This window comes from Pan paniscus, chromosome 4 (assembly GCF_029289425.2).
Source record: "Pan paniscus chromosome 4, NHGRI_mPanPan1-v2.0_pri, whole genome shotgun sequence".
Classification (NCBI taxonomy): Eukaryota; Metazoa; Chordata; class Mammalia; order Primates; family Hominidae; genus Pan; species Pan paniscus.
Window position 1 is genome coordinate 126,844,680 of NC_073253.2, and position 27,974 is coordinate 126,872,653.

A 27,974-nucleotide genomic window follows, 5' to 3' on the forward strand; every position below is an offset into this window, starting at 1 on the left:
TCTGCCTACAAACTTCCCTGAATAGAAGGCTATTTTCCTAAAATATCTCAATCTGGGTAACTTTGTAGAACCAGTCTAAAATGCTTTCCTCAGACAATGATACTATTGCTACAATTCTTAGTATATAGTAGCCACTAGCCGTATGTGGTTATTAGGCACTTAAAACACGGCTAGTCCAAATTGAGATGTGCCGTAACTTTAAATTAAACTCTGTTTTTTGATGACTTAGTATGCAAAAGTAATGTAAGGTAACTCATGCATAATGTTAAAACATTAAATACATGTTGTAATTATAGTATTTGGTTATACTGCACTAAATAAAATATATTACTAAAATGAATTTTACCTGTTTCCTTTTATATTTTTTAATGTGGCTACTAGAAAATTTAAAATTAAATACGTGGCTCACATTACATTTCTATTTGACAGCTCTGAAATAGGTAATATATTTGAATTCCTTAACAAACCAACCCTCAATATCATGCATCCTCTTGTTATTTTATTTAAACTGTTTTATGTTCTATACTCATGATCTCTGACAAAATCAACCACTGGGCTCCACACCCAGGGAACTGCTCCTTACAACTTGCATTAAAGGAGACATCATAGAAGTTCCACTATCTGGATCCTGAAATACTTATTACCCTGGCTTGAACCTAACTTGGGTTCAATCTCAGCAGGATCATGTGAGGATTCTCTCAGTTTATGGGTCTTCCTAGAACCTTCTCCCCACTATTACAATGATCACTGAAAAGCTCAGTAGGTTTGAAATTGTTCCTCTTGGGTTTTAGAAAATGGAAAAGTCCATCAATATTCTCACTAATTTGCTATTTAATTCATGCTATACTACAACAGAGGCTTTATGGTAGAAAAGCAGCTCTAATTTTCTTCATGACTTCTAACTACAGAAGACATATACAGTCAATTATAACAAAAATCAGCCTTTTTATAAGTTTAAGTTCAGTTATTCCAAGAACTAATTTTTTAACCAAAACAAGCATTAGATATTAATATGGATTCACCTGGATAAATGAAAGAGAACACTAGATTCATACTCTGCTGAACCATACTTAATCATTCTCAAAAGACAGATCACGTCTTTAATCATGCTTACAAATTTGACACAGTATATAAAGCTTATTTTTCCAAAGACCTTACGCTTGAATTTCATACTCTAAAAGATATGTTAACCATCTAAGGCACAAGCACAGAATATCTGGCAAATAAAAAAACCATATACGCAGCACACAAATTCCTAAGGTATTACCTGATAGATATCAGATAAACTGCTGCTTCCAGAGTCACTGGCAATGCTACAACCAGACTGACTAGAAGACACATGAGTCACCTGTGGATGAGGGTTTTCTGTGAGATGCATCTTGGTAAGATCAGCTGGAAGCTGAAAAAAAAAATAATTTAAGTTATTCTAAATGTCAAGCTTTACCTTTTTAAGCGGTTTCGACATGTTAACTTCAACAAATTTTTATGTACATTACTGTGCAATCTCATTTTTAACCCAAGTTCTCTACTTTCAGCAAAAAGATCTTTTGAAATAAGAACCATATGGTACTCTCTGAAACTATTAGACAATCCTACAATGGTAAGCTCACTGAACAGTTTTCAAAAGCCATTACTAATGATATTTCAGAGGAAAAACTTGGCCCTTCTATCCTCCCAAATAAAAATATCAGACCTGTCCATTTAAGGGTAGGAATGTTACCCTATAAACACACACACACACACACACACACACACACACACACACACACTCTCTCTCTCTCTCTCTCTCTCACACACTCACTCTCTCTCCCTCCCTCCCTCCTAATAAAAAATGGTGACTGATACAAGAATAAAACAGCAATATCTTGGAATCAAGTTCAGCTACCGGCAGCAAGACTTAAGACCAGTAACAAGTTGATTACATTAAATATTCCAAAAATTCTGTGAGCATCTTTACACTTAATATTGAATTAGCTTCTAGTTGGCCCCTGAGAGATTTTTTAGTAATCAACATGATTTAATGAATGTCTGTACTAGACGCAGGTATACAAGAAACACAAAAAGTAAATGACTCCACCACCTCATCTTTAATATGGTCGCATTCTTACCAGGTATGCAGGCTGTACAATATATTTCATGCCGTAAAAGAGACATCTCACAAAATACAAGCTACAGAAATTAAGACAATAAACAAACCACTGCATGCCAGAGTAGTAAAAGTTTTGCATAAGAAGTATGCTAATTCATTTTCCAAATGATTTCTCTGCAACTTGCTATTCAGGGCTATCAAAATCAATTTAATTTTTAAAATAGGGTTCCTCATTGCTTTACTAATGAAAAACATTAAAGAAACACACACATAGTGTATATTAAATGTATTCTGAGGGAATGACTGAGTCTGAATTACGTTATCTCAAGAGGAGTTAATGTAATTATAAAAATTACACATAAAGTACATCACGAACTTCCCCTGCTGATAATGGTATGTTAGATAATTCAGATGAATCCTAGTACTAAGACAAACAGAAAACCTGAAATACATACATACATACATACACACACACACACACACAGTATCTGGCCTCTGACGTTACTTTTTCTCCTAAGAATATTTTCCGATTCCTAAAGAAAAGGCTAAAAGGCCAAGAAGTACCTGTGACAGCCACTGGCTAAAGGGACAAAAGTTAAATTCCTGGCCTAGGATGGAAGGGCCATCTTTGCACTGGGACCCTGGAGAGTAAATTAGACTCTAGAGTAAATGTCACCCAAAAGTAAACTGATGCTAATTTTAGAATGACCTCAATGCCTGATGCTAAAATAAGGTTATACAGGATTACTAGCATTTCCAATCAACTGTTGGAAGCAAACACAAATCCTCACTATAGGAAGAAAGTCATCCTAGGTCTCAATTAAAAAAATTTTTTTTCGCATATACAACATCCATTGCTCAGCCCAATAAAACCAGGCACATATGACGAGACAGGATGGCACTGATAAAAAGTATGGAATAAACTCCAGAAACTAACAAAGAAGTTTCAAATAGGGTTACCAGACACAGTCTCTAAAATAACTGTCTTTAATATATACCAGGGGTTGGCAAACATCTTCGTTAAGAGCCAAAGAATATATATTTTAGGTTTCACAGGCCACATACAGTTTCTGTTGTATGCTTTTTTTTTTTTTTTTTTTTTTTTACATCTTTTTAACAACTCCTTAAAAATGTAAAAATCATTCTTAGCTCACAGGTCATATAGCTCACTGGTCAGAATTGGTCCAGTTAGTGATCTATCATATATAGAGAGAAAAATACAAGACTAACAATATCAGCAAAGAAACAAAAATAATTAAATGAAAAATCTAGAACTAAAATATACAATTATGGAAATTAAAAAGCCAACAAGTGGGCTTAATTAAAGATTTGACAGAGCTAAGAAGAGAATTTGAAAAGTAAAAACTAGTCTGAAAAATATCCAGAATGAAGCATGGAGAGGAAAAAAGGTGAAGGTGGGAGAGAAGGGGTAAGAGCCACAGGAGATTCAGTGAGAGAATGTGACATCTGAAAAACCAGAGTCTGAGAGGAGCAAGTACACAGAAGCAAGATGATAGCTAAGCATTTTCCAAAAGTGACAAAAGATCTAAAGTCACAGATCAAGGAGGTTTAAAAACTCCCAGCAAGATAAACAAACAAACAAACAAACAAAAAACCCACCCCAAAACAAACAAACAATCCCCCCATACCTATGCACACCAGGGTACATGTGGCAGGGGGTGAGGTGGAGTATCAAGAGAAAAGTTTTAAAGTAGTCAGGAAAAAAAAACAGAGTGATTAGATTACTTTGGCAGAAGCAATTAAACTGACAGCTGGCTTCTCAACATAAATTCTGGAAGCCAGAAGACAACTGAGTGATATCGCCAAGAGCTAAAATTCTATACCTAGCAAAAACAGTCCTCAAAAAAGGGAAAAAATAATTTTCAAATAAAGAAAACTGAAGGAAATAATTCCTTAGCAGTCCTACAATGAATAAAATCCACTGGGAGAAGAAAAATGACTCCAGATGGAAGCTTTCAGGAACAAGAAAGAAGAAAAACCAAGGAAAATGGGAAATGTGTGGGTAAATCTACATGAATGCTGACTATATAAAATAGTAACATTAATATCCCATGAAGTTTAAAATACAGTAATTAAAATACAACTACAGAATGTAAGTCTGGAGAAGGGTAAATGAAGCTATTAGAGTGCTCTCAGTTCCTTGCACTGTCCATGAAGCTGTAGTAGCAGACTTGATAGGTGAAGAATGTGTGTTGTAATTTCTGATTTAAGAAAAGCATAGTAAAAAAGTGTATAACTATCAAGCTAACAGAGGGGAAAATATTAAATAATCAAAGAATGGAAAAATATAGACCATGCAAACACAACCAAAAGAAAGCTGATATAGCTTAAAGTACGCTTGGTGCAAAAGCATTAGTAGAGCCAAAATGTGACATTTCGTAAGTGTATGAGGTGATGGATATACACAGATAGATGGGAGAGGGAGAGGGAGAGGAGGAGAGAGAGGGAGAGGGAGGGGGGAGAGAGAGATTGAGAGAGAGAGAGAGAGACTTGCTCTGTCACCTACGCTGGAGTGCAGTGGCGCAATCTCGGCTCACTGCAACCTCTGCCTCCCGGGTTTGAGTGTTCCTTTTGCCTCAGCCTCCTGAATAGCTGGGATTACAGATGTACACCACCATTCCCAGCTAATTTTTGTGTTTTTAGTACAGAAGGGGTTTCACCACATTGGCCAGGCTGGTCTCCAGCTCTTGACCTCATGTAATCTGCCTGCCTCAGCCTCCCAAAGTGCTGGGATTACAGGCGTAAGCCACCTTGCCTGGCCAAGGTGATGGATATATTAATTACCTTGATTTGTTTCACAATGTGAACATGTATCAAAACATCACACTGTACCCCATAAATACATGCAATTATTATTTGTGAATTACAAATAAATTAAAATTTAAAAAATGTATAAGGCAAAAATGTCATCTACAATTATGCCATAAATTTTTAATACAGATCTCAGTAGCAGTCTGAATAAGCAAAATACACAAAAACAGAACAAGTAAAGATATAAAAGATATGAACATAATTAAGAAACGACCTAAAGAGTATAGACATAGAATAATGGAACCAAAAACTCCAGAATGCATTTTCTTTTAGGGCACATATAAAAACATTTGTAAAAATTTACAATTAAGGCAAGTCTCAACAAATTACAAAAGACTGAAACCAGGGAATATTCAGCAATAACACTGCAAATAAGGTAGAAATACATAACAAAAAGATAAATAGAAAACTATCATGTTAGAAAATTATAAACAATCCTCTATTGAAATAGCCCATAAATCCATGAAGTCACATTGGAAATTAGAAAATATTAAAACAGAAAATTAAGATGCTATATATGAAAACCTGTGGGATAAGTTAAAGCCATGCTTAGAGGCCATTTATAGCTCTAATATGTATATCAGAAAAGGCAGCAAAAAATTTAACAAAGTCATAATTGCTTAAAATACAGAATATTGATGAGGGTATGATACAGTTCAAAGACCTTCCTCCCACTTAGTTTCTATCATTTAGATATGAAAAAAAAAAAAAACCTCATCTGGGAATGAAGTAGTTGGAAAGGCAAACACTGAAAATAGTTTCAAAATGTGTGGTGTTTGGTTGGGGTGTCAGGGGTAGGAGATAGTATATATTGCAAATGCCTACAGAGGTAAGAAGACCAAGGAGAAGAATGTCATTCATAAAAGTAACACAATGAACCAAAGCCAGAAGTCTCCCAAGTGGCTTCATAGTACTGACAATGTACTGAGCAATCTTCACCCTCACTAAACCCTAAAAAGGAAGTGTTATTATTATCTCTATTTTACTGATGAAGAAACAGAGGAAGTACGATTAAGCAACTTATCCCAGATCATACACTCAAGTAAGCAGTAGAGTTGGGAATCAAACCCAGGTCTGATTCTAGCATTTTTCTGTTATATTCTACTTTGTGCCAGGAACTCTGCTGATGACATAAAAATGAAAACATATGGGCCCTGCCTTCAAGGAGCTCAGTCTAATACTGGACAGTGGAGACAGATTTATAAGCAAATAGCATCTGCTTTCTACTTCATGAAGAAAACCTCATACAGGAATTCCCTCAACCTCCTTACACAATGGGAATAATGATGCTGACTGCAATTAACATTTGAGTGCCCACTATTTGTACCAAACATACACTTCTACATGCCTTTCACATAATTATCTAACCTAACATTCAAACAACAAGATGAGGTAATACTATGATTATACCCAGTTTATAGAGTAGGAAACCTAATCTTAGAGATGTTATAAAGGTTTCCCAGGGTCACATGGCTAGGAAACTGGGGTCCTGGGATCTGAAACCCAGGCAGCCTGACTAAATCCGTTACTCTTTCCTACTAAGTTGTTTCCTGATACTTGGTTGGGAGTTCACAACACCCAGTAGTTTATCTTTTCTTTGTATCAAATGAAGCAAAAAGGAAAGGCTTTTCCTCCAAGAGAAGTTCTTGGTTCCCTAAATCTTCTCCACTATCTCTCAGCTTACCTGCCCTTTCTCTTTCTCTTCCTGATCTACCTGGACTCAACAGCTGATCTTTCATCAGCAAACTCAATTCATTTACCCCATTGTCCTTCCAGCCCACCAGGTCTGACAAAACTTCCCATTTTCCACAGCATCCTTCATCCATTTCCTATATCTGAACTTCTGTGCTCTGCTGGAGATCACATGTCCACAAGGCCTACTGTTAGTTTTATTTGAAGCAGCAAGAAAGTTTTTTAGCTAACAACTTGAATACAGACATTATGAAGTTACAAAGTCTGCTGAATACTTTGTATATATAGAGGGGGGTGGGGAAAGAGAGGTATTGAGAAAAGGCTAGAGGTAGAATATAATCAGCAGTGCCAAGCTAGGCATTTTGAATTTGGTTCCTATAGACAATATAGAGCTACTATAGGTTTCTGGGAAGGGCAGTGATATAAGAGCTACTATATTTCTCAGTTAGACTAGATTTTGTTACAACAACAGGGGGCCCTCAGATCACTAAGGCTTACCCTAGTGAAGTGTACAGGCAACTTTTGGGGCAACTGCCTTAGTATACAGAGACTCAGATATCCAAACTGTTTAAGTATTTTTGGCTCTGCCATCTCAACATAAGGCCACTTAGGTCACAACAGCAGGAAAAAAACAAAACAAAACAACAACAACAAAAAAAACAGCTGGAAGAGAATGTTAACCTTGCAAGTAATCAGGGAAATAAAAACTAAAACAAATACCTTTTCCCCATCAAATTGGCAAAAAACAAGTATGATAATACAAAATGCAGGAAAAACTATGGAGGAAAACAATATTCTCATAAACTGATAATGGGAGTATGAACTGGTATAACCATTTTGGACAACAATTTGAGGAGTAGCCACTTTGGGGAGCAAATGTAAGTCTACATTTAAAACGTATATACCTTATGACTCAATATTCCTCTTAGGGTACCTACTGTTAAGATCACTCTGGAAGCACAGAAGGTGAAATAGAAGAAAATGATACACACAAGAGATAGGAGACACTAGTTGAAGCACAAGACAATGGAGGCCTTACAAAATTAAAAGTAAGCCACCAGAATTATAAGATAGCTTCTAGGGGCCAGGCGCAATGGCTCACGCCTGTAATCCCAGCACTTTGGGAGGCCGAGGCGGGCGGATCACAAGGTCAGGAGATCGAGACCATCCTGGCTAACACGGTGAAACCCTGTCTCTACTAAAAATACAAAAAATTAGCCGGGCATGGTGGCGGGTGCCTGTAGTCCCAGCTACTCGGGAGGCTGAGGCAGGAGAATGGCATGAACCTGGGAGGCAGAGCTTGCAGTGAGCCGAAACTGCGCCACTGCACTCCAGCCTGGGCGACAGAGCAAGACTCCGTGTCAAAAAATAATAATAATTATTATTATATATAATTATATATAATATAATATAAATTATATTATATGTTATATATTATATAAATTTATATAATATATAATATAAAATTTATATTATATATAATATATAATATAAATTTATATTATATAAAATATATTATATAATATATACTATATATAATATAAAAATATATATTACATATAAATTTATATAATTATATATTATATATAAATAAAATAAAATAATATATTTATATATTATATATATAAATAAAATAAAATTATATATTTATATATTATATATATATACACACACATATATATATATGGCAGTATGGAGCCTGTTTTATGGAATTTACCATTTCCCAAAAGCCCCAAAGGAGAACCTTGGGTATATACACCAAGAGATCACAGCACTGTGCCTGAGGTATGTGAAACTACAAGAGAAACATGGAACATTCCTAACTCATTATTTTTACCAAAAGTTGAGAGTTGGAAGGATGTTTCTAAATGATGTAACTAATAAGTATTAAAAAGTTTTTCAATTCTAAGACAAAGTATTCTCCCCACTTTAATATTTTTGAAACCACAGAGAAGCTTTCAATCAATATTCATTTTTTAATGGTGAGTTTACTAAAAGTAAATTACTATAATTTAGGAGAAAATCAGTATAAGAATGCTTGGCAAGTCTGAGAACAGGCAAGGAAATCAGGGCAGTGACAGTGAATGAGGAGGAGTGTAGTAGGAGATAAGTGGAGGAGGGAGCATAAACTGTTTGGTAGGTCATGGTGAGGACTTGGACTTTGAAGAAAGTCTGTCAAGGAGGAAGTGATCAGCTGTGTCAAGTGCTGCAGATAGGTACAGTAAGATAAGGGCAAAGAAATGACCTGCAGCTTTAGCTGTGGATAAATCAATCAGTGACCAGTGACTGGAGGAGCACCTCAAAGAAGGAAATACAACCCAAAGTGGTAATGCTTCCTCCACTCAGTAAACAGTCACCTCAAACAAGCAACTCTAACAGATCAGGAAGATGAGCTCCCAACTAAGAACCACTTAAGTCAACCTCCTGAAAGAAACCCAAAAAACTCAATTTGATTTCTCTCTAGAGAGACTACGAAAAAAAAAAAAAAAGAGTTGCAATTAAAAAACAACAACAGGCAGGGCACTGTGGCTCATGCCTGTAATCCCAGCACTTTGGGAGGTTGAGGTGGGTGGATCATTTGAGGTCAGGAGTTTAAGACCAGCCTGGCCAACATGGTGAAACTCCACCTCCACTAAAAACACAAAAATTAGCCGGGCGTGGTGGCAGATGCCTGTAGTCTCAGCTACTCAGGAGGCTGAAACAGGAGACTCGCTTTGACCCAGGAGGTGGAGGTTGCAGTGAGCGGAGATTGCACCACTGCACTCCAGCCTGGGCGACAGAGCGAGACTCTGTCAAAAAAAAAAAAAAAAAAAAATCTCACAACTGAAGACGAAAGAGAATTTTCAGCTTGAGAGAGTACTACTCCAAAAGTGTCAATAGGGGAACAAAACATTAGGCAATCCAGGGCAAAACTTCATGGCATCAAGGATTAAAAAAAATAAATAAAACAAAGGCTGGACACAGTGGCTCATGCCTGCAATCCCAGCACTTTGGGAGGCCAAGGCATGAGGATTGCTTGAGTCCAGGAGTTTGAGACCAGCTTGGGCAAGATGGAGAGACCTTGTCTCTACAAAAAAATAAGAAAATTGGCCAGGGATGTGGTGTGCATCTATGGTCCCAGCTGTGTGGGAGGATCCCTTGAGCCCAGGAGTTCAAGGCTGCAGTGAGCCATGATTACACCACTGCACTCCAGCCTGGGCAACAGAGCAGGGCCTTGTCTCTCTTTTTTTTTTTTTTTTTTTTTTTTTTTGAGACAGGGTCTCACCCTGTCCACCCAGGCTAGAGTGTAGTGTCACGATATCAGCTCACTGCAACCTCTGCCTCCCGGATTCAAGTGATTCTCCCACCTCAACCTCCCGAGTAGCTGGGACTACAGATATGTGGCACCACATCTGGCTAATTTTTATATTTTTAATAGACAAGGGGTTTCACCATGTTGGCCAAGCTTGAGGACCACGTCTCTTAAAAAAAAAAAAAAAGTAAAATAACAAAAACATAACTAACTACTAATAAAAGTAATTAACAAAGGAAAAAAAAACATGAGCTCAGACTTCTCATCAGCAACACTGGAGGCCAGAAGACAGTGTAGTAACTTTTTCAAACTGCTAAAGAAAAAAGACTTTGGATTTATTATTTTATATTGAACTAAACAATTATCTTAAGAGTAAATATAAAGGAAGGCATTTATGATTCATTCTTCCCCAACCCCCAGTAGAACCATGCTAATACGACTATTTATTTTAGCAAGAAAATTAATGAATTCAGAAGTAGTAAAATGCAAGTACATAGTAGCATAGGCAAAAATACATGAACAAAAATAAAACCAGTAAAATGTACTGGAAAATGAAAAGAAGTATAACAAAATTCTAAGTTTTATGTGTTTAATTGCAATCCAGAGTCAAAATTTCATCAACAGTAACATGAGGGAAGGGGGATGGAGACATGTACTCTTACAAATACTTGATTTACACAGTAGAGTACCAATCCAGAATCCTGCTCATATAATGTTTGCTGGCATTGCATGAAACCTTAGAAGCTGATTTTGAAATTTTGACTCTTCCAAATTTGTTAAATCTGGGATCAAAAGTTGGCTATCAGCATTCCAAAGGCTATTTTATTTTGCTGGTTACCTTAAAAAACAACCCCTATATCTCAGTCTTAATTTTCTTTAAAGTTTTTTTTACACAGTCTCACTCACTTCCTTTCTACAAGTGGTTTAAACCTTTGTAGTATAGTGCAGCTATCAAGCATCAGCAATGCTTGGGCCATATAGGTGTCATTTTCACTAAAAAGGCCATTTAAGCCTTAGCCAGATAATAGCACAAATACATTGTGTACCTAGGCTTCTTTTCATCTATTTACATTTCAATCAGCTGTTTGCCAAATGGACAGTGAATTTAAATGTCTTTCCAGAAGCTGCCTTTAAGAAAGACATGCAGTGAGCTAGGCCAGATAAAACAGAAAAACACCACGATGCTATCATAGGATTTCTTCCTTAGTCACCATCAACAGGACAACCTTGAAACAAAGACATGATTTCAGACCATACTAAGAAGTGCCTCTATTGTGCCTATCTGTATGCAAGAGAACCATAAAAAATCTTAATAAATGTTACAATTTAAATGTTTTGAAAAAACACTGTTTTATAATACATACATGAGACAGGAAAGATAACTTGAGTGGCATCAAATTACAGGCTATATAAATAGCCACTGTGTATAATAAAACTCACTGAATTAGAGTATATATTTTCCTACAACCTAGCCTGGAAGGTTGTATAGCACTTTGCTTTTTTGTGAGTTATTATGTTTATTTAAAAATGACAAGTATGATAGATGACCTTAAATAGTCTCCAGCTGCTAATGGTTTACTATCTTGAAAATACTTAGAATCATTATTTAAATATTTTCATATAATTGATTTTCATGAGTATTTTCTTCATATTATTTCACTGCTCAAGAATTATCAACTAATCTTTGTAAAATAGCACAATTCAATCATAATTTATCTGACAGCATCATATTAATGAAAAATGTCATATAATCTGGCAATTAGACTAACATACCTAAATATATCAACCATTTAAGAAAATGAAGCAAGTTAGAGTATGATCACTGATAAGTACAGCAATAGCCATAATCAAAAAACAATTCAGTCTGAAGAGAGTACATCTCAAATGCACTGCATTTTAAGTCTACAGATTTAAAACGCACCTTTCAAATCTCTTAGAGGTCACGTTAGAATGTTTTAGATATTTAAATTAAAAAAATGGCAATGAGAAAGACTACTTTGTAGTTCTTATTTTTAAAGTTTAGAAAAGAGCGCAATAAAGCTCATTTACAATTCAAAATAAAATTTAATAACTGGATTAAATCAATTGCTAAGAAAATAACAATTACTTACTTTGGAGGCCCATGGCTGAAGACAATTGGCATAACAGCGAACAAGAAAAGCCATTTCCTAGGCTGGAAAGGGTAGTTTCCTTTTCAAACCAGAGCTACAGTGATGAGTACGGTGATAAAATTCTGTTAAGTTTCTTTTTACAAATCATACACCACTGCAGTGTTTATATAAAGGCAGCCTCTCCAAACCCCTTTTAAAACTGAAATCAGGAGCTTTCAGTAAAGTATTGTTCTAAATTAAAACGTTCACTTTAACAAGCAAATCACAGTAAATGAAGATGTTTACAATTCTGGCTCAGAATATACAGACATATACATGCGGCCTCAGGCACCTGGCACAGACATGCAGAGTGGTAGCACAACAGTTAATACAGTATCAGTCAAAGCAAATCAGGCAACATGCACCAAATCTGTGTTCCTGGATTCTGTGAAACCTTTCCTCTCTGTAATATAGCTTTGTCTTTTCTTCAACTTATTTCATTCTGTAGAACAAGCACTGCAGTGATTCTTCTGCATCAAAAGCAAACATTGTATCCTGAAGATTAAAGTTTCTTCTTTATATTCTTAACCACCAGAGGTTTAAAAAAAAAAAAAAAAACGTTGAGCAAATGGCAGTTAGATGATATATGCCGTAACAGGTTTGTCCTGTAGAATGTCTAAGAATCTCCAAAATTGTAATTATTTTCTCTATTCACATGCACTGTTTACAGCTCTGCAGCACTGTTTCTTATTCTAATGTATCAGTAAAACAGCACTGTTGATTTAAGTCTAGCTTTTCTGGTTAAACATTTTTATATAATATATGGTACAAAACCATTATATCTTCTGCTAAAGCAAGACTGAATATTAGTGTCTTAATTCCTACTGTCCTTGCCTGTTTCAAAGCAGCTCCCTAAGGAGAAGCTCCTATTGATTCTATGCTCTGCAGTAAGATGAAATATCTAATAAGAAGGAAAGAGAGTGGGAGGAGAATAGAGCTAAAAGGATGACATCACCTGTACAGAAAGCCTCCAGAAACTGCATTAGATCAATTGGCTACTGTATCTGCAGATGTAGCCCGAAGAGCAATTTATTGAAAACATATACACACACACACACACACCCCATCCTCCTTTCCATGAGACACGTCAGCAAGCTAAATTCTTTAAGAAAAAAATTGGCTTGAGCACCCTTTCTACTTCACAGTTCTAAAAATCCATTTTGATTTTTAATTCTGTACATTGATACACAGCTATATTTGGGAAGCCATATTTCCTATTATTATTCAAATGTAATACAGTATTGTCCTCCCAAGGTAAAATTATAAGCTCTGATAAGATACCATTGCATTCCAAATAAACAAGGCAGCCTAGGTTCTCAGATGTCACATGTATTTGTTAACAAGGGGTTTCTGCTTGCAAAATTTGCTATTTATCAAATAACTGTTCTGAAAGATATAACCTTCAGGATCACTCTAAATTAACATTAAGAATATACAAACTAGTACTAAGATTTGTAGGTAGATAGTAAATTTAAATGGAAACAATAGAATTTCATTTTGCAAAGGGAAGCTGGAAAAAAATCAGATGTACACCAATAGGTGCAGCATGCACCTACTTCTTTGAGAAAGAATAATCTACACAACATGGTACTTTCCTGTAGCCCAATGCTGAATTCCTAGAAAAACACAAGAAGCCAGCAAAACTCACTCAGAAGAAATCAAAGAAAATGATTAAACCTGCTTCCAGAGTGAGTGTGGACTAAAAAAAATTGCCCCATTTTTCTATAGAAATTACAGAAAAAGATTTTAATTTTGCCACACCCTCTTCCATCTGAAACACAATACCACTAGTACCCATCCTTGCTCTTCATGCTTCTGCTACAAGGCATTAGATACTCCAACTAAGCTTGCAATGGTTGCTCCTAGTGGCCAAAGAAAGACAGTTCCCAATAGTAAAATATAGTTAGTTATACCTCCAGGCGGCAAAATTATGAGAAAAACAATCACTGAACAAATCAAAGCAATATAATTATTTTGCTTTATTTACCTAACACTTTTATTTTGGGGAAAATGGGGTGTGCAACATAAGAGGAGATGTTACCTGGGAGACAGGTCTTTTAACAAAGGACTCCACTGACTGCAGAAGAAACATCTTGTTGTTAAGCACACAAAAAATAAGTTCTTCAATATCTTTGAGAAAAGTCTGAGTCACTTTCTGAACAACACTATGCTGCCAATCTGAATTACACTGCTACTTATAAAACTAGAATTTAAGTTAAACTAAGTATAATTTTGAACAAAGACAAGTTATGCTTTCAAAATATGTAATTATTTAGATTTTCATAAAGCTTTTAAGAATGTTTTTCTGCCAAAATTCCAAAAGACACAATACCAAAATACACAATACCCACATTTAAATATAAAATTAAATCTCACAAATGCAAACAAGCATGACTAGTTTTCTAAACATAAAACATGCAATATTTATACAGGTTGATTTTCAAGCACCAATGTGGTTTTTTTTTCAGTTTAATTTAAATCAATCATACGTGAGTTGGAATTCCACTTGATACTTAATATTGTACATTAATTAAAATCTAATGTTAATCATTCTTTAAAATAGAAAAATGATAGTAGGTACTTTGTATGTACATGAAGACAAACTTTCACTTAAGATAAAATTTCTAAAAGATGAGTATTTTACACATAAATATCAGTAGCAAGATTCAAGAATACCAAGAATTTCAACACCAGACAGTAATTATATTCATGTATAGTACCAACAGAATATATTATAGCCGAATCAAAAAGCAAAATTTTAATGCACACCTTTCCCCCTTTTTATAAATCATGCTGATCAACACACAAAGAAGGACCTCAAGCTGGGCAAGGGAGACAGCCATCTCTTAGCTGCTTTAAAAAACTGCTGCCCAGTGTGAGAAATGCAATCCACTAGTGCCATATGTTAGACCTACTGTAGTAAACACCAACTCAGTAAAGGAACAAAATTCTCTTTTCCTTTAGTTTGGCTTGTAAGTGAAGATGACATCATCTTTTTCCTTTTCTACCAATCATCTCATAGTATCTTCGATTCCAGGGAACTGTATAGTGAACCTATCATGCTAAATCTCCCTGTGTAACAATACCAAGAAAAGAAACAGGCCAAATTCCATACTCAACACGGGGATCCACCAGCATTCTGAGGAAATAATGACTTCACCTTTTAACTACTGAATGAAGAAATAAACATCCTTTGAAGAGAATAGTAATGTATCAAATAACTAAAATAAATGACTAGGTGAATAACCTATTTTTCACTTGCATCACTTTTAGAATTTTATCACGACCTCATCTCATTATCTTATCAATTCAAATGAATTAAGTGCAGCAAAGGAGAATGTCCTGATCTACCTGTTGTCTAGGAATCACTACAGGACAGCCACTTATGAACACGTTTCCCCTGCATATGAAATGCCATGATGCTAACCCCTATTAATGAAATCTTTAGCTTTAGAAAGGTCTTTTGCACTACTATAAAATAGAGCAATGTATGTTGACTTTGCAAAGATTCAAATCATGACAAAATACTTTTATAAAAGTGTAAATGCCATGTAGTTATTAAAATTTATGTTAACTGTGTATATTATTTATAAACAAAAATACAAACTGAAATACTTAAAATCATATTGTTTAGAAAGCCAAAGATAAGGTTCTGATAGTTACTAAACTAACTGTAAACATATCTTTTATGTTAATATGTGACAACACTGAAAAGAAGGACAGAGAAAGGTTACCATAGATGAAGGTAAGCCATAAGAGGATATACATTCTAGGCATTATGAAAAACAAACAAAACTAATGATAACAAAAACTGGATTTATACTAACCCAGGCATTTTATTTACTTATTATATTTTTAAATGGAATTTATTCCCAATCTGCAGTGAAATATTATAATCAATTTAGAGAAGTCAAACTCCAAAGAAGTTAAAGAACAAAAGAAAAATTCTGTAGTTTTACAAAATAAAGAGGACATTCATTTCTGTATTTTAGTTATATTTGGTTTTTGAAATATAAACTTAAATTGTACTGATTTACATAGTGAAAACACTTTAAGTCTTTTGGAAAATAAATGAATAAATGACTGAAATGATCATAGGTAACATACAAGCCCTTTCAAAGGATCATAACAATCTTTTCCACCCCTTTTCCCCCATGTTTAACATGAACATCTGAAATGCATCTTTGCAGTTATCAGACACCGTTAACTCTAATTACTGGTGCCCCTTAGGACTTCTGCTTTCAAACTGCATACCTATTCCTCAGCCTTCATGAAGGAGGGGAGGCAAGAGTACCAACGCTCTTTTATTCTCTTGTAAGAAACAGTGTGCTTCAGCATACTGTCATATATATCCACTAACTGATCACCCCCATTTTTGTTGAAAATCTGTCACAGCCACCAGCTGGACACACATGCACTATGAAATATGATCCATCCTTAGGGAGTAATAGAGGAAGAAAAACCAAGAAGGAGAGAGAAACCGTCATCATCAACCAAGGTGATGTAAGCTTCTATAATTAGAATCAGTGAAATTGAAAGAACAATAAAAGGCACCACTATGCTTCTGCTTTCCGTCTACACTGTGTATCAAGCATCTTCATACCTGCACAAAAGGATACATTTTGTATATAGTTACTCAAGTATATGCAAACCTAAAGTTTCAAACAGCGTATTAATTTTCTTCAAAAAGAGAGTAACACATATAAATGATAAAAAATGAACTCTCATTTAAAACTATCTGTGAATTCCTGGGTTCCTTTATATCCCTTGTTCATAAAGATGACCATTACGTCCCTTCTCTACTTTTAAATACTACATTTTCTAGCACTGTAAAAGCCACATACACAAGATAGCACACTTAATAAACACATACCAAATCAAACTAAAAGGCAATAACGGTCAGCATTAATTTGTTTGCTATGTCTGAGTAGTTGTTATTCCCCTTCCAACTGGAACACTGTCATAATCAGTCTTAGACCACTGGTATACATTAGTATCTGAGTTGCTTTAAACAATTATCAAAAGCTCCTTCTTTAGCAATTACTCCATAAAATATTTCAAGTATGATAAAAAGTCTTCCTAATTCTGGTTCCCTGGGCAAATCTGTCTGAATTAGTGTCACACCATTAAGGGAGGAAGAACTGCCCCAGACAACCAGAGGGGCATGCCCTGGTCTGGTCCTCTCAGTACTCAAGCATTTTATACATAGTGAATAATAAAGACAATTTTAAAATGCCTATTGAGAAGTTACCAATATTCATGTAGAAACTTAAAATAATTTTCATACCTTTAACCCAGTAATTTCTGTAACTCAATCCTAAGGAAATAATCAGTCATGTACAGATTTTTCCCTAAAAGTTGTTTGTAATGGGAGAAAAATTGGAAGCCACGTGAGAATACTTCGTTACACTCATACAGCATTATATTAATATTGAAAGTAATGTTTCGGAAAAAATTTAACTGCATGAGAAACACAAACACAAGGATACGTAACTAAACATTCAGCATCATCTAAATTAATTAAAATATTTAAATTAATCAAAAGATATATACAGTCAGCCCTCTGTGTCCATGGGTTCTGTACCTGCAGATTGAAGAAACTGCAGACAGAAAATATTTTGGGAAAATCCCATTTAAAATAACAGTAGAGGCTGGGGGTGGTGGTGATTACATCTGTAATCCCAACAGTTTGGGAGGCCGAGGCAGGCTATTGCTTGAGGCCACGAGTTCAAGACCAACCTGAAAAACATGATGAAACTCTGTCACTACAAAAAAAAACAAAGTTAGCTGGGTGTGGAGGCATGTGCCTATAATCCCAGCTACTCAGGAGGCTGAGGTGAGAGGATCCCTTGAGTTGGGAGGTCAAAGCTGCAATGAGCTGTGATCATTCCACTGCATTCTAGTCTGGTTGACAGCGAGACCGTCTCAAATAAAACCTAAAAAACCAAAAACAAAAAACCACTACAACAATAAAAAAAATTACAAATTTCAGTATAGCAACTATCTACACTGCATTTACACTGTATTAGGTATTATAAGTAATCTAGAAATGATTCAAAATACAGTCATGCATTGCTTAACAACTGGGGTACATTCTGAGGAATGTGTCACTAGGCAATTTCATCCTTGGGCAAACATCACTGAGTGTAGCTACACAAACCTAGACGGTATAGCCTACTATACACCTAGGCTACATGGTATAGCCTATGGTTCCCAGGCTATGAACCTGCTCAGCATGTTACTCTACTGAATAATGCAGGCAACTGTAACACAATGGTAAGTATTTGTGTATCTAAACACAGAAAACGTACAGTAAAAACAGGCAGCAAAATCTGATGTCATTTATGTGGTCTGTCATTACGCAACACATGACTGTATATGGAAGGATGTGCATAGATTACACAAAAATACTACACCATTTTATAAAAGGGACTCGAACATCCTCGAATTTTAGTATCTGCAGGGGGTCCTGAAACCAAGCCCCCATGGATACTGAGGGACCATGGTACATTAAAAAAATTTTAAGTGACAGTAGCTATCTCCAGTTTTGAGGATGACAGCAAATTCATTTCCTTCTTCATACTCTTCTATATATTTTACATTTCTACAATAAGCATTTCTTCACAAAATTAAAACAAAATCTGCTCTAACTTGGCATTTGTCCTAGTTTTAGTTGTATCACTTCTATGCTTTTTGTCTATTTGTGGACTCAATACCTTCTAACTAGGTACAAAAACCTATCAAGAATTCCATATTATTTCCTAGAAGATAAAGGAGGAGAATTCTCCTAAAGGATGTTAGATACTCGTGAACAAAAACAGAAAGTCTTCTTTTGTTTTTAAGGTAGAAAGAATCACAAAGAATATACACCTGTTCAGAGTATTTGGGGCTGTAAATAAAGAGAGAAGAGAAGCAATATTGAAAAGCTGAAGATTCTTAGAGGTGGGGATCCAAACTTCTCAGTAGTAGTGTGATCAGCACTCACTGTCTTATATACAAATGAGATTATCAAAGATCCCATTTGCAAACTTCCTGAGTTTAGAAGTAACAAAAGTCTGTTTATTCATTCATTATTTCATTCTGAAAGTACTTATGAAATACCATATTAAAAACAATCAGGATTTATCAAGCCCACAAATACAAAATAAAGTTCACAATGTTAACAAGCTTCTTCATCAAACAGTGACTTTCACTTAAACAGTTCAAATTCTAAATTCTCCTAATGATTGATGCAACAATAGTGCTTACACCTCCTTTAGTTTGACTTGCATAAATATTTAAACTTTTTGTTTACTGGTGCTCCATGAAGAGAACTAAGCAATCACATGTTTGTACCAAAGTCCTCTAGTTTCTCATGAGGAGGTGGGGGCATGGACCTATTTCTTACTACAGGAATGGCTTGATGAATAAGACACACATACACACACAAACACACACACTCCATAAAAGCGAAACACACTTGCAATAATACCTTAAGAGGTCACACCCATGGTGAAGTAAAAGCATCCAGCCATTTTTCAGTATATCACCACAAAGTTGGTAAGTGATGTGGTGTCCTAATAATCACCTCTTATTGAGCTGCATTGACAAATGTACATTAACTCTCTAATATGCTCTGGATCTAAACAAAACATGGAGCACTGAAAGAGAATGGAGAACGTGATATAATCAGAGAAGTAGCAATGAGAAAGAACCGCCTGCTACATTAGTAATGTGTGAGCCTAAAATGAAAAAGTAGATTCTAGCGTGTCACATCATCCTACCACCCACTATACAATCCCAGAACAAAAGACTAGATGGAAAGAAAATACATAAAGATGTCACAGCAAAGGGAATCCCTTCAAATTAAAAACCCCAATCCATAATGCTGCCATGGAAATCATTCTTTCCAGATGTTCTTTTAGGAAGAGCTGGCTGGCTCCATGTCTGTGCAGACGCTATGCTGAAGAAAGAGAGGAAGACTAGCACCTTATTTTGTCCCTGAGAATATAAAAAGCATCCTAAGCAACATAGAGAACAAGAAATAAAAAAAATTATGAGGTAGTCTAATAAGGAACTTGAGATCTAGTTAATAACACAACAAACATATAACCAACACTCATACAGGCACACTGCTATTTAAAAATACAGCAGCTTGCTGGGTGCAGAAGCTCATGTCTATGATCCCAGTGTTTTGGGAGGCTGCAGTGATTAGACTGCGTGAGCCCAGGAGTTAAGACTAGCCTGGGAAACAGCAAGACACTGTCTCTACAAAAAATAAAAATACTTAGTCAAGTGTGGTGGCACATGCCTGTAGTCCTAGCTACTCAGGAGGCTAAGGCAGGTCGTTAGAGCCCAGGAGTTTGAGCTTATGGTGAACTATGATCGCATAACTGCATTTCACAGCTTGGGCAACAGAGCGAGACCCTGTCTCAAAAGCAACAATAACAAAAATATACAGTAGCAAAAGGAAGGAGAAATCAAGGAGAAGGACTGTAATTTCTTAACTAAAGTATGCAAACACCAACAAAGTTTTTTAAACCTTTGAACAATGTCCAGATTCATATTTGGCTCAATCACATTTCTATAAAAATGAGCACAAATGAGACCTGATATTCTAGAGAATAAAGTTAAATAAAGGCATACCTGGTGCTTGACCTTGGTGAAACCAAGATGTTTCATGTTTATTGGTCCTGGTTTAATTTTACCATTTAACTCTACATATGTACCAATATTAAAAATTCAATTCACGGGCTGGGCGTGGTGGCTTATGCCTGTAATTCCAGCACTTTGGGAGGCCAAGATCGCACCATTGCACTCCAGCCCGGGCGACAGTGCAAGACTCCGTCTCAAAAAAAATTCAATTCACTACATTTCAAAATGTTTACCGTTATATACTATTTAAAATGAAACAACGAACATTATATAAAAAATACAGGCATTTAAAACATTCTTAAATAAACTGTTAATTCCATTTTTTGTTATCTCAGAACACTGCAGAATAATATGGGCACACTTCATGCAAGTACTATCCTATGGGACCAATGAAGAGAAGTGCACTCTATGAACAGGAAATGTCAGGAAAGCCTTCTCTAAAGAGGTCATGGATGAATGGACTCTTGGGAGCTGAACATGACTTTGTCAGAAGAGCATGACAGAAGCCCATTCTGGATAAAAGGAGCAAGTGGCAATATTCAAAGTGACTCATCAAAGGGTAGAACTATATTAAGTGAAGAAGCCAATAAGAGCCTTCCAGGGAAAGAGAACAGGACCAAAGTTAGGGACCTCCAAACATAATGGTGCCAGAAAGCTGAAAAGATAAACTGGAGCTAAATAAGAAAAGGATTTATATGCCATATACTCTCAAGATTCTTAATTTTTCTTTTTACTTTTTTTTTTTCTTTTTTTGTAGAGACAGGGTCTTGCTTTGTTGCACAGCTTGGTTTCAAACTCCTGGCTTCAGGTGATTCTTCCATCTTGGCCTCTCAAAGTGCTAGAATTAGGCATGAGCCACTGCATTTGGCCTCAAAACTTTTAAAAATCACACATAGCATTGGGGAAAAGAATGAGTTACATTTCTAACATAGGTAATGTATTTAAAAACTAATACACGTGTTACTGGCAAAATATTTTGTATTCATTATGAAATATACACAAAATCCCTAGAAACTTTAAAGGGTAAGATAACAGTATTTTCTTCCCATGTCCTGGAGATTGTTTTGGGCTAAACGAATGGCCTTGCTAACTACTATCAGATAGGCCTATAAGTGATTAATTCCAAAATCAGATTCATCATTTCTTGGCAGACATTCTCCATCTCATTTGATTGGCTTCTAGCTACACATTCTATACAGTAAAGTGACTCATCCAGTGACTTTCATACACATTTTGTAACTACTTTTATCTTTCAAGATTGGACAAAGAAATTACTTGTTCAAAGTGAGTGATTCTGAGGGTAAATTTTAATTGTCTGATTGTTCTAACTTCAAGCTAACTTGGTTTAACTTTTCTTACCTTTATTCTCCCTTTGTTCTGATTCTTTAGCTTACTTGTTTATATTTACTTTAATATATGTACATATTTTGGTAAGCACTTTTTATATCCAGGTATGGAATAAATAATTTGTAAGCAATAGGAACAAAGGTTTTTTGAATATTTACAATAACAACAACAGCAATAGGATGCTACTAACATTACTATTTTTCAGAGCACCAGACACTAGGCAGAGCCCTTTTTTATATATTATCTCATTTAATCCTTTTACAAATCTATAAGTTATCTATCAAGACAGACATACAAAGGTCATACAACTTGCCCAAAGTTACACAGGACACTAAGCAAGCTGACAGAACAGGCACTCTTATTTTCTTTGGCAGGCAATATACTCTAAGGTTACAATTATGATGGTTGACATTTTCTAGGAGCATCCATTCTGATGAGAGAGATATTTAAATAAACAATTACACTGCAATATAGAATAATTGTAATTATACTCAGCATAATGAGTGCTTACAGGCACATAAACAAGATATTATGGGAGTGCAGATATGTGCTTAATCCTTCCCAAGAAACAAATCAGAGTCCTCCATGACATGATGTGAAATTAGGTCTTGAGACTTTTGTTAAGAGGACAAAGAATAAAAGTACATTTTAAGTAAAAGGAATTGTATATACAAGAGATGTACATAAACACATGGTTTCTTCAAGGGTCAGCAAATTTGTTCAGTATGGCCAAAAAATAGGAAATACATAGAAAACAGGTAAAAGAGAAAGTTGGAGAAGTGAACAAAGTCCAGATCTGTGCTGTCCAATTAGGGACATGTGGTTATTTACTTGTACATTGTGATCAATAGCTCAATACTATGGCTAGCTAGCTGCTATCAATTTCGATGGCACAGACATAAAATATTTCCATCATAACAGAAAATTCAATTAAACAGGACTGGTCTAGACTATGAAGGTACTTATATGCTAGATTACTGGAATTTTTCTGTAACTGATGGTAGGCCATAAACAGATTTAAGAATTTAAAACAAGTGACATTGTTAGAGCTTCACTTAGAACTCACAGAAGCAAAATAAATGGACTAGTTAGTGGCAAGGGTATAGGGGAGGATGTAGAAAGCAGGGCTAGCGATAGGGCAACAAGTTCAGAGAGAAGATAAAAAATTTTACATCAAATAAACTGATTAAGTAGATATCTTCTGATAAAGAAATTAAATAATACTTTTCACGTTTTCTAATTTTTCAAAATCTCTTAAAATGAAAAAATACTGCGTTTACAGTGAAAGGTGGCTGGGAGAATTTGAGAGATGCTATTACAACAGTCCTATAAAGAAAAAAGTGAACACTAAAGAAACGACATGGGCAAATTAAGTGAAAAGCACAAATTCTGAAACATGTGAAAGGAAGAATCTATAGATATTATTGAGTGATTAGACTGTGAATACACACACATTCTAAAAATTTCAACAACCACCCCCTAAGACAGGCAAACCTGGTATTACAATATCGTCATTTTTAGAGGTGAAGCACCGAAGATTTAGATGAACTGTCCTCATCATTCAGTTAGTGAAGCAAGAATTCAAGATAGATGGCTCATCTAAATACTGGACTTTTTATACTTGGCTTGATTACTCATCCTGCTCACTAAATATTGCTCTTGATCACCTTTCTGCTATCTAAATACCAAAGTCATCTGCCTCAAAGATCAAAGCTCTGAAATTTTTGAAACTATATGAAGACATTTAAATTTGTTGCAAACTTTAAAAATATTTGAATATTTTACAAAAGAATATGAATATACAAGTGACTAATAAGTACATGAAAAGAGGCTCAACACCGTAAGTCAACAGGGATACATAAATTAAAATCAAAATGAGATACCACTACCTATTAAAAATTTTAAAAATAATAATAATAAAATCTGACAATACCAAGTGTTGGTGAGGATGTGGAAACTGTCATTTTCAAAGAACACAAATTATGTAAAATGCAACAGCCACACTAAATAACAATTTTGGTAGTTTCTTATAAAGTTAAGCATACATTTGCCATATGACCAGTCACCCACTCCTGGGTATTAACCTAAGAGAAATGGAAGTATATGTATCAACAAAGATTTGTACATAAATGTTTATAGTAGCTTTATTTGCAATTGCCCAAAACTGGAACAATCCAAATATTCATAAACAGGCAAACAGAAACAAATTGTGGTACATTCATACAATGAAATAATACCCACAAGAGAGGGGAAAAAATACAATTGATGCACACGACAGGGAAAGGTCTCAAAATCATTATAATGTGTGAAAGAAGCCCACCCCCCCCCAAAAAAAATCCACAATATATGATGCCATTTACATAAAATTCTAGAAACTAAGACTAATCCACAGTGACAGAAAGCAGATAAATGGTTGCTTGAGTATGGGTATTTAGAAAAGATGAATTACAATGGGAGATGACAAAACTTTAGGGTGATGGAAGTAATCATAATCTTGAATACGGTGATGGTTTCAAAGGTTTATTATACATATGTCAAAATTGATCAAAATCAAAATTTCATTTAAAAAAAAATTTTTTTTTGAGACGGAGTCTCACTCTATAGCCCAGGCTGGAGTGCAGCGGCATGACCTTGGCTCACTACAACCTCCACCTTCCGGGTTCAAGTGATTCTCCTGCCTCAGCCTCCCAAGTAGCTGGGATTACAAGCAAGCGCCATCATGTCTGGCTAATTTTTGTATTTTCAGGAGAGATGGGGTTTCACCATGTTAGCCAGACTGGTCTTGAACTCCTGACCTCAAGTATCTGCCTGCCTCGGCCCCCAAAGTGCTGGGATTTCAGGCATGAGCCACCACGCCTGGCCCAAACTGTGCACTTTAAATATGAGTAGTACATTACCTTTAATAATATCTCAATAAAGTGATAAGAAATTGTATCAAAAAAATTGTTGCAAACTCAGAGCAACACTCAATGGAGCTTCAAAAATGTTATTACCATTACAGAAGTGCTTATTCTACATTAAAAAAAGTCACATTAAGATTAGGATTCATGTTTATACAAAGCAATGTACAACAAAACTATAAAAATATTTCATATGAATAAATCATCTTTTTCGGTCATTCTAAGAATTTAGTTAAAAAATAACTAAAATACAGGCAAAATCTTTAATACAAACCCTTGTACAAGTTGGGTACTAAAGAATAATTATGATAAACAACAGTTAACATCTTTAATTTTTTTTACCCTTCAGCACTCTAGAAAGAAAAAGTAGATGATGGTTTACACATTAAGGAAAAAAAAAAAACAAACTCAAATTTCCACTGCTGTCTAAAAGAAGAAATGATTCCTCCTGATCTTTTTCTCTCTGAATTGCTGACAATAGAACAAAAGACATAAAGAATCCTATAAAGGCCATTAAACCAATTCTCCACTTGCTGCTCTCATAAACATGATTAAGATTTTTGCTACATAGCATCCTTACCTAGACCAACTGCCAATATTGCAGGACACTGGCCAGATGTACAGGTGTTACATAATTGGTAGCATTAATTAAAAATAAATGAAACCTTCAATACCATATTTTCTAAGTTAACTGAAATATATCCTTTTTAGGAAAAAACAACTCCATTAATTCAAGAAACAGCACATGTACCTAACATGACCAAAAAGCTTCTCTAACCCGGTCTCATAGTTAATAAATCAGTTTTGTCTAAAATGAATCAATTTCTCCTTTTCATGATTTGTCAAACTCTTGACAGTACTTAGTAGGATCACCATCTAACACTAGGTATACATGCAAAAATGCCACTATACTTAGCGTTATCAAACAAACAGAATCCCTAAGGAGTATGCCTATTGCTCTTTCTGATCCCAGGAAATCAGTATATCTAGAAGATGACAACTCTCAGTACAGAGGAGGGCTAAAAGCAAATGACTCATGAGCATGATCCACAGCTAATAGAGAAAATATGAAATCTGTCTAGGATTCATGACAGGACACCAAAAAAATCTGGGAAAAGAAGATACTGAAGTTGAAACTAGAATGAGCAAGTAGTCAAAACACACTCTAGCTCACACTAGGAAAACTAAATATTACAGTTAAAGATTCTTTCATTTATTAATTCTACCTCTTGACATTTTTTCTATAGAAATGAAAATGTGGGCATACATTGTACTTAGCACCTTAATTTTTAAAAAATAAGGAAAAGGCTGGGCGCTGTGGCTCATGCCTGTAATCCCAGCACTTTGGGATGCCGAGGTGTGCAGATCACGAGGCAGGAGATCGAGACCATCCTGGCTAACATGGTGAAAACCAGTCTCTACTAAAAATACAAAAAATTAGCTGGGCGTGGTGGCGGGCGCCTGTAGTCCCAGCTACTAGGGAGGCTGAGGCAGGAGAAGCGCGTGAACCCAGGAGGCAGAGGTTGCAGTAAGCCGAGATCGCGCCACTGCACTCCAGCCTGGGCAAGAGAGCGACACTCCATCTCAAAAAAATAAATAAATAAATAATGAAGAACTGGAAAGAATGTAACTTACCAAATATCAAGAACAGAATAAATTATAGCATATTATTATAATGGAGTACTGTGCAGTCATTAGGAATAATGGGAAAAACATTTAACAACATTCAAAGATGTTTAGTTTATATATTTGTTTTTAAAAGTTAACAAAAATTTACATATTTAAGTTTTCAATAGTTAGCAAAAACCTTACAGATTTATCTGTATGTTGAAAAGCTTTATCCAAGAATTGCAAAATATCATCAAATAGTTATATAACTGTGTAATAGGAACAATCTGTTTCTAATTTTTCAAAAAAAAAACACATATTACTTACACAGTAAAGCAAAATATGTCACCTTAATTAGTGATGGGAAATTTACCATACAAAAAGAGAAATTGTTAAATAGTGAGAACATGAAATAAACCTTGTTGTGGCTCTGGATATGATAAATTTTAGGACTATTTCATATTCTTGTATTGAATCAATGCAATTAGGCAAATGTGACAAACATCAGAGCTGCCTTAATTCTAACACTTATTCCAGTACAAACAACTCTCGAAATAATCTTTCTTACTCCTAACACCTAACATGGAATGAATAAATATCTGTTTATGACAACCGAAAGAACTAAACACATCCTTGGGAATTTCACTATATTCAACCATCCTTTTTATTATTATTTTTAACAAATGCAAACAAGAGGAAATGCTCTGTACTAATTGTTTTAATATTCTAGAAATCGTGAGTACTTTGGAAACTGGTAACTATGAAACCTCTCCCCTCAAAAATACACCTGATTTTTTTAGATTACCCTTATTTCTTGATTCAACTACTTTTCAGTCTAAAAAGAAGCTATTCACAACTACAAAATTAAAGACTTTTGAAGACACAGCTTACATTTTTTTTTTTTTTTTTGGCAACAGAGTTTTGCTCTTGTCGACCAGGCTGAAATGCAGTGGTGTGATATTGGCTCACTACAACCTCTGCCTCCTGGGTTCAAGCAATTCTCCTGCCTCAGTCTCCCAAATAACTGTGACTACAGGCATGCACGACCACACCTGGCTAATTTTTGTATTTTTAGTAGAGATGGGGGTTTCACCATATTGGCCAGGCTGGTCTTGAACTCCTGACCTTGTGATCCGCCCGCCTAGGTCTCCCAAAGTGCTGATATTACAGGCATGACCCACTGCACCCAGCCTAATAACTTTTTTCACTATTTAAACAACAACAAAAAAGCAAAACCAAAACTCCCACTGGTAAGAGCATTCCTAACCAATTCAACCAAACAGAAGCATTTAAAAAGATTATATATTTACCTGCCCCAAATTTTCACATACAGAGCCCAGCATGTTGATATTACCAAAGATACATGTAAATTAAAGATACTATATATGAAAATTAAGGAAGATTCATGAAGTGTTCCTAAATATACTCAC

At 35.3% G+C, this 27,974-nt stretch overlaps 1 protein-coding gene across 9 annotated transcripts in view; it reads right to left on the reverse strand.

Annotated features, from left to right (window-relative positions):
- RAPGEF6 (Rap guanine nucleotide exchange factor 6) overlaps positions 1–27,974 on the reverse strand; it is a 215,353-nt gene that overhangs the window by 96,639 nt on the left and 90,740 nt on the right. For 8 of the 9 annotated variants that reach the window (XM_003829321.7, XM_003829323.6, XM_003829322.6 and 5 more), the window contains one exon: positions 1,268–1,399. In XM_003829321.7, coding sequence (XP_003829369.1) covers positions 1,268–1,399 — 132 coding nt within the window. Of the gene's footprint in view, positions 1–1,267; positions 1,400–12,016; positions 27,969–27,974 lie in introns of those variants that run through there. The other variant, XM_055112619.2, reaches the window with a different exon arrangement.